Raw genomic sequence first — 12838 nt, forward strand, 5'->3', positions numbered from 1 at the left:
GGGAGACACAGAATCCAAAGCAGGCTCCAAGCTCTGAGCTGACAGCTCAATGTGCGGCTAGAACCCACAAACCATGAGATCATGACCTGAGCAGAAGTCGGACACTTAACCTACTGAGCCACCCACATACCCCTCCAATTTTTTATTCTTAATAATCTTGTGATGGTAGTAATGTCTGAAGACAGGGGAAATATGGTAAATAGGATCTAAGTGTTTTTTTTTTTTTTTTTTTTTTTTTTTTATTCTTTTTAGGGTATTGGGAAGACAGCCTCAGCATTTCTCTCAAGGAATTTTTTAATGTTACTATTTATGTTAATCTTTCTTTTAGGAACAATTAGATCATTTAAGGAATTTGCCTCTGGCTACTAAGTAATGACTGGAGCTAAGAAAGAAAAAAGTTGGGATAACTGATCAAAAGTAAACATTCTTGCTTGTTTTGAATTATATGCAGACATAAAAATCTCCCACAATCCTCTCGTTTTTAATTTATTTTTAATTATTGTTTCTTTCATTTTCTTTCAGAACTCTTGATGTTTCAGTGAGCTTTAATGGAGGAAAATCTGTTATCTCAAGCTCATTGATAGTCACAGCCACAGAATGTGTAAGTAAAATGTTGCATAAAGTTACTTTTTAAAAATGATTCCATCCAGAAATAATTTACAGATTCTGAGTGTTGTTGCATATTATAATAAGGAAGATGCCAACAATGACACTGGAGAGCACCACAAGGAAAACTTTGTATAGAATTCATTCTAGATTCTGTTTTTTTCCTTTAGTCTCATTAAAAAGAGATTTTAAGATAGGATACATTTTGTTCTGATATTCATAAAATTCAGAAGTCATTTAAAATCAAAATAAGGTAGGAGAATGATTTTCAAGTGAAACATTTTTATTAAAACATTAATTATCAAAATGGAATAATTTTTTTTTGTGTTATGAAGGTTGGGTTATTGTGTCTAAGACATTGATCACGTTTTCGAAATTACGAGTGTGTTTTCATGGTGAGCTCATATTTTTGTCCCTTTTAAATGTTGGTGCTTTCTAACATGAATAAATAATTTGATTTCAATAGTTTGCTATATCTTAGTTTGAAAGTCTATTTTAGTTGAGATGATTGATTTGTATTACCTAAGATGCAATAATGTCAAATGTAAACTTTGTTGTTAAGATAGTGTTTTCCTTGTAGGAAATTTTTAGGGTTCATGGAAAGTTTTCATATTCGGTTGAACATGAAAACAGAAAGCACTAAAAGGGACTGATCACATGGCTATTATTTTTATGAGTATATTATCTTTGTAAAAAATACAGTAATCAAAGCAAGAAACCCCAAATTCTTGCCCTTCAAAATACCAAAATTACAAACCAAAACATTTTCTCACATCTCATGGTTGCATGGGTTTATATTTTGATCTTCATTTTTTAAGAAATGTTTTATTTCTATTTATTTTGAGAGAGAGGGGGAGAGAGAGCAGGAATGGGACAGAGAGAGAGGGAGAGAATCCCAAGCAGGCTCCACATTGCCAGGGCAGAGGACTTGAATCCACAAACCATGAGATTATGACCTGAGCCTAAATCAGGAGTCAGATGCTTAACTGACTGAGCCACCTAGGTGTCCCTTCCTTCAAAAAACAAAGTAACTCAATATTATCTGTATAGAGACAGTTGTCTTTCTCACTGTAAGAAAACATTGCAAGGAAAACAAACATCCATAAGGACCTTGGGCCACTACTAAATTTTCTGGATAACTCTTTGTCAACACCTGTCTCTGTTTGAAAATATCTAGGTTTTTTTTCTCTCTTCATTTGCAATTCATGTTGCAATTTGCAAGTTTTCTTGTCTCTCAGGATGTGGTTAGATTACAAATTACGTAGTTTCTCAGTGATTAGCTCACTAAATGATACTCTTTCTCCGTCCTTCCTCTTTTTTTTTTTTTTTTTTTAATTTTTTTTTTCAACGTTTATTCATTTTTGGGACAGAGAGAGACAGAGCATGAACGGGGGAGGGGCAGAGAGAGAGGGAGACACAGAATCGGAAACAGGCTCCAGGCTCTGAGCCATCAGCCCAGAGCCTGATGCGGGGCTCGAACTCACGGACCGCGAGATCGTGACCTGGCTGAAGTCGGACGCCTAACCGACTGCGCCACCCAGGCGCCCCACTCCGTCCTTCCTCTTATTCTGTTCCTCTAGCCATCTCTTCTCATCCTTGTGTAGGATACAAAGACTTGTATCCCATAGGCACTCACAATTTTGGTGTGCAGGGAAGCTGAGGTTAAATGACTCATTTTCGAATTTACAAGTCATTGTACTTTTAAGGGAGTCTTCTAGGTCTTTCCGGTTCTCAGGAGAGCACACCGTGACTCAAGGTAGTTTAAGAGTAAGGTGATTTTAGAAAGAGTGAAATTGGTTGTGTCAGAGATGGAGAGAGTGAAGGTGCAAGTAAGGGATCAAAGTAATTTTTGTTGCAAACGTGAGATATGAATAAAGACTTGAGGAAGGTGTGAACGTGAACCCTGAAGACCACCCAAGGGAAGAGTGTTTTATGCAGCAGGAGCAGCTAGAACAAAGCCTAAAGGGTCATTCTGTCTGACAAGTTTAAAGCAAAGCAAGGTGGCCAGTGGGCTGGAATGGAGGTATCCTGGGAGAGCAGGAGTCTCAGGAAGAGTAGGAGAGAATGGGGGGGGGGGGGAAGGGGACCGATTGTATAGGGTTTTGTAAGTCATATTAACGACGTGAGTTTTTCTTCTGAGTGAATTGGAGAGCCATTGTAAGGTGACATGATATGACTTAATACTTTGAAAGGATCATTCTGGCTACTGTGTATAAATAGATTTTGCAGAGAGGGGCAAATGTGGAAATACAGAGACTAATTCCTTGCCGAATTCAGTAATCTAGGAGAGGGGAGAATGGCTCCACTAAATGTGAGATGGTGAGAAGTGATTGGATTTGAATACATCTGTGTAAAGGTGGAACCTATGGGATGCCTAGACAGAGTAGATGTGGGTGTGAGAGAAGCACATTCACAGTAATTCTTTTTTTTTTTATTTAAAAAAAATTTTTAATGTTTATTTATTTTTGAGAGAGACAGAGACAGAACTTGAGTGGGGGAGGATCAGAGAGAGAGGGAGACACAAAATCGGAAGCAGGCTCCAGGCTCTGAGCTGTCAGCACAGAACCCGATGCGGGGCTCGAACCCACGGACGGTGAGATCATGACCTGAGCCAAAGTCAGATGCCCAACCTACTGAGCCACCCAAGCACCCCCACAATAATTCTAAGTGTTTTCACATGAGGGACTAGAAGAACGTGTTGTCATCAGGTAGAGCAGTGTTTGGAAGAAGATGAGGACTTCTTTTGTTTTGGAAATGTTGAGTGAAAGATGTCTATACAGCCATTTCAGTGGAAATATCATAAAGCAGTTGAATATACAAGTCGAGAATTCCAGAGAGAAGTCTGGGTTGAAAGTACACATTTGGGCACTGTATAGAGTGAAGTAGTCAATGAAATTCCACATGATTTTTACTGAAAAAAGAAAAAGAAAGTGACTTTCAAGAGGTTAGAGCAAGAAGAGAAAGAGCACCAGAGAAAGGTTTTGTTTTGCTTTAATTTGGAGAATAGTTGACATACAGTATTGTATTAGTTTCTGGCTGATTTGATATTTACGTACATTTCAAAATGGTGACCGCCATAAGTGTAGTTACCATCTGTCACTATATAGAGTTGTTACCATATTACTGACTGTGTTCCCTGTGCTGTGCGTTATATCCCCGTGTTTCATGTGTTTTATAACTGGAAGATGGTACTTAATCCCCTTCACCAATTTCATCCATACCCCCAAATCCCTCCCCTTTGGCAACCACCAGTTTGTTTTTGAGAAAGGTTTTGTATTCATGGAGGAATCAGGATAAACTGGGTCCTGAAAGGAAAGCAGGACCTAGGCAAGAAGAAAGGAGGGAAAAGCAGATTACAGATGAAGAGAAAAATGAAATTGAGGGTGGATGTATTTGATTGGAGTGAAGATGGAAGGGAAACTTGAAAATAGAAAATTTAGATCAGATTATCAGTAGCCTCAAAGAAGAAAACAACCAGGTGGAGTTTAGAGTTCATCCCATAGGTCTGTGGTTCCTAAACCCCAGTGCACAGAAGTCAGTGCTGAAATGAAAAAAGAAAAGAAAATGGATTATATTTTTCATAATGCTAGATTTATTCAACTTGAAAGAATTCTTTTATTCTGAAATTGTTCTTTCTGCCACTTTAATTTTGCAATATCCTTTAACTGAAGAAAGGGTAACTGTAATAATTTGTTGGATCAGCCCTTCCTTCGTTTTTTATTCTCTCCTTCCCTCTCTCTTCCCTCCTGGCTCTCCCTTCTTCCTTGGAATGGGAGAAATATGTAGCAATAAAGAAAAACTGCACTCAACAACATTAAACAGGTAAGGAAGACCTTATTCAAGGTTATTATAAGGGTGCCTGACTGGAGCATGTGACTCTTGATCTTGGGGTTGTGGGTTCAAGCCCCACATTGGGTATAGAGATTACTTAAAAAATAAAATCTTGGGGTGCCTGGGTGGCTCAGTCGGTTAAGCGTCCGACTTCGGCTCAGGTCATGATCTCACGGTTCGTGAGTTCGAGCCCCGCATCAGGCTCTGTGCTGACCGCTCAGAGCCTGGAGCCTGCTTCCGATTCTGTGTCTCCCTCTCTCTCTGGCCCTTCCCCTCTTGAGCTCTGTCTCTCTCTCTCTCAAAAATAAGTAAACATTAAAAAAAATAATAAAATAAAATAAAATAAAATAAAATCTTAAAAAAAAAAAAAAGACTATTGCAATAGGGGAGAGATTGAATTCAACAGAGGTGGGACAAGGGAGGGGAAGGAATTGCAGGCCACCTGTATATGCTAACTGGTTTTACCCAAAATAGAAATAAACTTTCTCTTATTTTACTGACAGGGGGTAGTGTTAAAATTTGGAGCTAGGCACCCATGAAGTTAGGCTACTGCCCTTCCACAGAGACTGGGAGATAGGGTTACCATCTTGTTTGGTGAATGCATTTCAAAGGGGTAGCTCTCAGGTTGAGAGAGACCTTCCCCCTTGGATCTGTAAAACTGGAAAGAGATTTAAATATATTTCAAAGAGGGAGAGAAAGATTTTGCAATTAGAAGTTTTCTTTTTTTTCTTTTTTTTTTAAGCTTTGAGCACAGTGCCAGACCATTCAATATTTATTCAATCAAGAATGCTAATTCAGCTGTATATAAACTAACAGGAGGAGACAGATATGCAAACATATCAGGGCAATGGTATTATACAACAGATAACACTGTTATCTGTGTGAAGTAGGTATTATTTTTTTTCAATATATGAAATTTATTGTCAAATTGATTTCCATACAACACCCAGTGCTCATCCCAAAAGGTGCCCTCCTCTATACCCATCACCCACCCTCCCCTCCCTCCCACCCCTTGCAATTAGAAGTTTTCTAAAGTGGATTCTCTCAAAAAAAAGGGAGGTCATGGACCTATTGCCAAGAGGAAACTTATCTGAAGTTTAATCAAGATGAGGAAAAATGTAAGCCTATGTTGGTCAATAGAATTAGTGAAGTGAATGAGAGAGGAACAGTTCAAGAAATGGGAAAACCAGGACACTTACTATATAAAGGAGCCGAAGGAAGATGGAACTCCAATATGAAAAGAAGGCAGCATTAAGTGCTTCAGAGAGGTGAAAGAGGAAAGGTCAGAGGGGTCACAGTTACCTTGATGCTTCAGTCTAGGTTGATGATGTATAGTTTTCTGTGGGAATTTTATTATTCCAGTAATTATTATAGGATAATAAATACTATAATTTTCATTATTGTATTGCTAATAATCATAGCATAATTCATTTTTCCTATTAGAATAGTCATTGTTTTGTACTCAAACTCAAATACCTCTAGTGTGTGGCAGTGATATTATATAACATTTGTAGATGTGAAAAGTGAGACCATTGCCGTGAGATGCTCCTGCTGATGTGTGCATTAAATCTCTTTTCAAAACAGACTAGGATAGTGGGTAAGATGATGATAAACACTCGGGTGTTGTATTAAGTGGTATTCAGTCTGTCAGGCATTTTCAGATATGATGAGATGCAGTTAGTCGTATTACTCATTCTAGGATGATGCTTTTGGCTTTCACAGATATTTGAAAGCCAATGAAAATAAAACACCATTGCTTTGGCAATCGATTAATCCTCATAGAAATCCCACAAATAAAGCAGCCCTTCTGTGTGCTCCCAGGGCATCCAGGCTCAGTTCTGTTAAGGCACTACGTCACTGAACTGTAATTTCCTGTTTACTTCTGGGCTTTTCTTACTTGTTTCGAGATATTGACAGCAGGGCCTGTCTCACTCCCTGCCTTCCTCCCAGTGCCTGGTCCTTACACAGGGCTTGTGCTCCAAAATTATTTGTTAAATGAATGGATGTAGATCTAGTTTACAAGTGGGAAAATGAAGCTTCGATTTTTGAGATTTAAGATTAGGGCCCAAGGAGGGCTTGCATTTAGACAGTCATCTCTCTTTATCTATGTCAGAAGATCTCCTAAATGTGTCTCTGCTTAAAAAAAATAGTGAAAGGTATCTTTCTTCGCCTTTGAACCACTGTTCTTCTGACTCTTGACATAACAGTATCAAAAATGTTTCTTGAGCACACAATGCCAGACACTGTGCTAAGCACTATACATGTGCTAAGCACTTTATGACTTCATTTAATACTTAAAACTTAAGAGGAGGCTCTTACTGTTACCTTAATCTTACAGATGAGGAACAGAGAGCCACCTCTTAATCTCTCGTACACATATATGCAAACACATCAGAAGGTGCTTCTTCTATTAGGTAGACCCAACCCTCAGCAGGGGGTATGGCTTGTTGAGAAAGAACATCGGTTGATTTTAGCTCTCACTGCCCCTGAGAGGGGGGACATGGAGCCTGGAGGCTCTAAAGGTTAAATTATCTGCTCATATCAAGTAGGTGGCAGAATCAACAATTGAATCCAAGTCTGTCTCCGCCCACCCTGGCCTGACCACTTGTGCAATCTGCCATTTGTAACTAGGTCCTAAATGATTTATATAAAACAGGGGTTGGCAACTTTTTTTTTTCCTGTAAAAGGTCAGATAGTAAATATTTACAGATAGTAAATATTTCAGGGTTTCAGGGTTACACAATTCCCATCGCAGCTACTCAACTCTGCCATTCTAGCACAAAGGCATCTGTAAATACTATGTAAACAAATCCATGTGGCTTGTTCAACAAAGCTATGTACACTGAAATTTGAATTTTATGTAACATATTCTTTTATTATTATTATTATTTGAGAGGGAAATGGGAGAGGGGCAGAGGGAGAGACACAGAGAGAGAGAATCCCAAGCAGGTGCCATACTAAGCGTGGAGCTTGATGGAGGGCTTGATCCCACAACCTGGGATCATGACCTGAGCTGAAATCAAGAATTGGACAATCAACTGGCTGAGCCACCCAGGCGCCCCATAACGTTTTTGTTTTTTGTTTTAATTTCTTTTGGCTATGTAGTAAGATAAAAGAAAAAAATCTTAACTTGCCAGGGGTCTTATGAAACACATGAGCTGATTTGGCCTTTGGGACATAGTTTGCTAATTCCTGATATCAAATATTCCAAAAGAATCCAGAACATGAAATCATCACCCATTCTGTGACTGATTTTTCTTCCCTGAACTCTAAATACATAGAAACAAAAATTGTGGAGACCCATTTCCCCTTCTCTGAGTCTCTCTTTGTTTTTTGTTTTTTGTGGTTTTTTGTTTGTTTGTTTGTTTGTTTAATGTGGTTGCTGTAATTAATTATTTTCTAGGTAGCTTACAACACTTTTGAAATTTTTGAGTGATTCCTTTCTCATAGTTATTTTGCAAGTACAGTACTGATTTGTTTAAAAAATTTTTTTATGCTTATTTTTTTTTTTTTGAGACAGAGACAGAGTATGGACGGGGGGAGGGGCAGAGAGAGAGGGAGACACAGAATCCAAAGCAGCCTCCAGGCTCTGAGTTGTCAGTACAGAGCCTGATGCGGGACTCGAACTCATGAGCAGTGAGATCATGAGCTGAGCCGAAGTCGGACGCTTAACCGACTGAGCCACCCAGGCGCCTGTGACTGATTTGTTTTTATACTTCTATGATTCTCTCAGCCAGAATTTCACTTACATTAGGCAGAGTGAACTTTTTGATTGGAAAACTTACTTTTAATGGAGAAAAGGAAATCAGATGCAGATGAAATTCAAAAACTTAGTGTGTCCAGGATGACTACAAAATATGTTCTTTCTACCCCACTCTCGAGCTCAAGGCTCTGGTATGTCCTCAGTTAACCCTTAAAAGACTTTTGGCTTCATAGGTATAACCATCATCTGGGTAGTAAGTCTCAAACTGGACTCCTCAGCTAACTTGCACAACCTACTCTTCACAGACATGTGAGAATGCCATTTTTTCAAAACTATGGTTAGAAAGATTCAGTCCAACAAATGGCCAAAAGAAAGGTTATCCAATAAATGGACATTAATCCAACAGATGGCCAAGTCTCTCTGTATTAAAAAGAACTACCACTTTTGAGAACTTTGTGTTTCATACCCTCTCTTCAGCTTCTTCAGGTGCTACTAAATCCCCTCTACCTATGTTCCACCCAAAGTTGTCTTTCTCTTGTCCTTGCAAGAAGCCACTATTTCTACCATACTTTCTCCCTGCGCTTTCTTACTTCCTCAAAGTGGTCCTCTTAGAACTATAGACCAGGTTAGTCTCTACTTTACTTGTCTCTATCGTAGTTGCCTTCCTTGCTCAAACCTTGCTCAAGGTTTGTCTCTCCAACTAACCTGTGGGCTTCATGAAGACTTGTCCAACTTGGTAACTTTGGCACCTACTTATTTAAAAAGTGGCTTGTAGTTTCTGCCTGTGACACAGATCTATGTGTCATCATGGCTAGTTTCATTTGTCTCCTAAGTCTGCAGTTTTCATCTTGCTGTCTGCTCTTAGGACTGAAGTCTATGTGTTTGACCTTTCCTTAATTTGTTTATAAAGTTATGTGAATAATGAAATTATTTCCCTTTCAAGATGAAGTCTTTCATGCTCTGATAATGGCTGTGGAAAATGAAAACAACAGAACTGGGAAAACCTGAATTTGTATCTAGTTAACTGAGCTAATTTCTGGGACTGGGGCATCCAGGGACTGTGTCATATACTTATGGCACTGATGGCAAGGTTGGGCTATATTATATTCTTTGCTTCCTTTGACCTGCTTTCCATCATGCTCAGGTTAAATATGATAAAGATTAGGTCTGTAGGTCTTTAGAAAGTGTGCATTTTCGGGGTACGTGGGTGACTCAGTTGGTTAAGTGTCCGACTTCGGCTCAGGTCATGATCTCACTTTGAGTGAGTTTGAGCTGCGAGTCGGGCTCTATGCTGACAGCTCAGAGCCTGGAGCCTGCTTCAGATTCTTTGTCTCCCTCTCTCTCTGCTCCTCTCCCACTCATGCTCTATCTCTCTTTGTCTCTCAAAAATAAATAAATGTTAAAAAAAATTAAAAAGAAAAAGAAAGTGTGTATTTTCTTTTTAATTTTATTGGAGGTGACTCTTTGGAGTCCATTGACATGATAATATTGTCATAATAAATATATATTTGCGTGTGGATGTGCATAGTATCTTATTAATGTTCCTAATAGAGTTATTTTTTTGGAGGAAAAATTAAGAATTTTAACTGCCTATCATGGTGAGCCCATCTACTGTATATTCTGTCAGTATGATTTTCTGAATTTCCTGCTAATGACACATTCATAGAAAGAAAAAAAAGACACCAATAAAATTTTAGCAGATTCGTATCTTCTGGTTTCATGTTCTTATTTCTGAACACAGAGTTTGAATTCTAAGAAAAGAGGAAACCAAATGTTCATAGAACCTTTTTGAAAACTGTATAGCACAGACAAATGGTGAGCCATTTCCATGAGTGCTGTGACTAGATCCTAATGTGGGAAAAGACTGGTAGGGAGTGCTGTATTCATTCTGTACATAAACAGTCAGATGGGGAATATCTTATATAAGACCTTATATTTGAAGGTAGAATCATGAATTTATGCATTTGACAGCATTTCTCCCATAGGATATCACATTTTTCTATGTGTTTCTTTGACATTCTTTTCCTGTCATATTCCTGTTTGCTTAGATTTTAGAGCTTAGCGTAATCAAGGCTGTGGAGAGTCACATGATTTGTACATGAATGTTTAGAAGTCTGTGTAGAAAGATGTACTTTGAGTATTTCTTAGGTAGCCTGATGTGTGTTCTGAATTGTTTTCTTTGACTTTAGGAACAGAGAACTTAGATATTTGCCTGGAAAATTTCTGAAAAATATTTATATTCTCTCTCTCTCTGTCACACATATGTGCACACACACACACACACACACACACAGAGGAATTTCTATGTGCAAGACAGTGAGTGATTTAGATATTTCAGATATATTAATAACTAGATTTGAGATTATATTTTCATTCTATCAAACTCCACATCACGAAATTGCTACATGAGTCCATGTCTTTTTATTTCTTATATTTTAGGTTAATTCTTTATGGTAAATATCATGTAGTTGCATCTTCTAGAGCCTTAAGAATGGTCATATAGTGAATGATAGAACTCGGTGAAGATAGTGTGTGCCTGTGTGAAGTTTCGAAAGTTATTTTTGTTGTCTTCTGTGAGAAAAGTTAAATAAAATGATCAAAGATTCTAAGTGATACCTTGGTGGTGCCAGTTTGGGTTCATTTGCAACCTAATAGCAGCTACAGAAATTTACCTCCTATGGTTGTTCCCTCTTCCTTTCAGATGCAAAATCAGATATCAAAGGATAGCTTTAATTGTTCATGTGTAGTTGAATCTTAATCTTCTGAAAGTTTCTGAAAGTAATGAATGTTTTATGGTTTATGCTGCTCTGAGAATTAATTATTTTAAAAGTAGATTTATTAAAACTGAAAGGCTGCTAGTAATCGGTATCTATAAAAATTGATCTGTTTTGGGATAGTTTCCAAGCCACTATATGCTCATCGTTTTTCCTTTTTCTTCCTTTGTGATAATAACTGGTGGTACAGGGAAATGATACACATGTCAAGATTTTTCTGATTAGCTGAACCAAGTGTATTTGGCTAGCACTTCTTGCCACTTGTTTTGAAAACTACCTTCTCTTCTCTTCTCTTCTCTTCTCTTCTCTTCTCTTCTCTTCTCAGTTATTTACACGTAACTGTCTACATAGTGATTATTATCTCTTTTTGTGTGTATGGCATTATGTTTTGCACTTTAAATCCCACTATAAAATGTTCTGACTGAATACTACCACCGTTGTCACTGAAACATCAGAAAGTCTCTCAGCTTTGATCGATCCCATCATTTCTCAGTGTGGATTCTAGGGAATCCTAAATTTAAATATTTAGATGTTTCAAATGTTATGAGAAAAACAATGGTTCTGTGCTGATGTAAGTTGAACTTCATTACTGCAGAACCATTCAGATACTTAAAAGTATGTTAACATGCAGAATGATTTCCTACAAGAGAGAGATAAGAGTAATGGCTTTTTTCACAAAGATTTCATGCTTTGGGAACAACTGGCTTTCTTGTTTTGTAGATTAGAAAACCGTCCCTGAGAAATTAAACAACTTGCTTAAAATTAAACGTCTAGACTAATACTTTTAATGCAGTGCCATTCCAAGACGGATACTGCTGAGTCCCCCCACACCTTGCCACCCCTCTCGCTGTCAGCTCTTGTGATACAAGTAGCTCACTCTGACCTCTGGGCTTGTACTTCTTATTTGTTTTGAATGACAGGACATGTATTTCTGAAAAACTGCCCATGAAGTTCCAAATTCCCACCTGGAGAGTGTATTGATTTATTTATTTTTTTCCTTCCCTGCATTCTTTCCAAGAAAGAAAGAAAGAAAGAAAGGAAGGAAGGAAGGAAGGAAGGAAGGAAGAAAGGAAGAAAGGAAGAGAAAGACACACATACCAAAAAACAAAACATTATTACTGGGGATACCAGAGTAGGATTTTAGAGACACGCTTTGTCCCGTTGGGAACTTTATCCCCACACTAAAAATTCAGTAAATACGAGTCTTCGCATCAGTGGCTTTTGCAGCCTAGTTTTTCAGAGTTCATTTTCTTAATGCCAAGCTCATAATTTTAAATGCCAAGCATGGAATGTACATGGGTAAGTAGGTTGGATGTAACCCCATGGCTTTCTAGAGCTCCTAATGAATAGTGGCAGAAAAGAGAAATTAAAGAAATCAGTTTATCAAAAGTAAACAAACAGGGGCGCCTAGGTGGCTCAGTCGCTTAGGCGTATGACTTTGGCTCAGGTCATGATCTTGCAGTCTGGTCTGTGAGTTCGAGCCCCTCGTGGGGCTCTTTGCTGACAGCTCAGAGCCTGGAGCCTGCTTAGGATTTTGGGTCTCCCTCTCTCTCTGCCCCTCCTCCAGTCGCACTCTGTCTCTCTATCTCAAAGGTAAGTAAACATTAAAAAAAAAAAAAAAAAGGAGGAGGGCGCCTGGGTGACTCAGTGGGTCAAGTGTCCCACTTCACCTCAGGTCATGATCTCATGATCTGTGAGTTCAAGCCCTGCATCGGGCTTTTGTGCTCACAGCTCAGAGCCTGGAGCCTGCTTCGGATTCTGTGTCTCCCTCTCTCTCTGCCCCTCCCAAGCTCACACTCTGTCTCTCTCCCCCTCTCAAAAATAAATAAACATTTAAAAAAAACTAAAAAAAAAAATTAAAAATAAATACATTATGATAAATGTTAAAGATTGAAGTACAGAGAACTATGAATTGTGTAATAAA

The 12838-nt window shown here is 38.4% G+C and overlaps 1 protein-coding gene across 2 annotated transcripts in view; it reads left to right on the forward strand.

Annotated features, from left to right (window-relative positions):
* ANTXR2 (ANTXR cell adhesion molecule 2) overlaps positions 1-12838 on the forward strand; it is a 154169-nt gene that overhangs the window by 60287 nt on the left and 81044 nt on the right. For both annotated transcript variants that reach the window (XM_045473627.1, XM_045473626.1), the window contains exon 11: positions 523-601. In XM_045473627.1, the coding sequence (XP_045329583.1) occupies positions 523-601 (79 nt within the window). The remainder of the gene's footprint in view (positions 1-522; positions 602-12838) is intronic.

The sequence above is a fragment of the Leopardus geoffroyi genome, chromosome B1, assembly GCF_018350155.1.
Source record: "Leopardus geoffroyi isolate Oge1 chromosome B1, O.geoffroyi_Oge1_pat1.0, whole genome shotgun sequence".
Lineage (NCBI taxonomy): Eukaryota > Metazoa > Chordata > Mammalia > Carnivora > Felidae > Leopardus > Leopardus geoffroyi.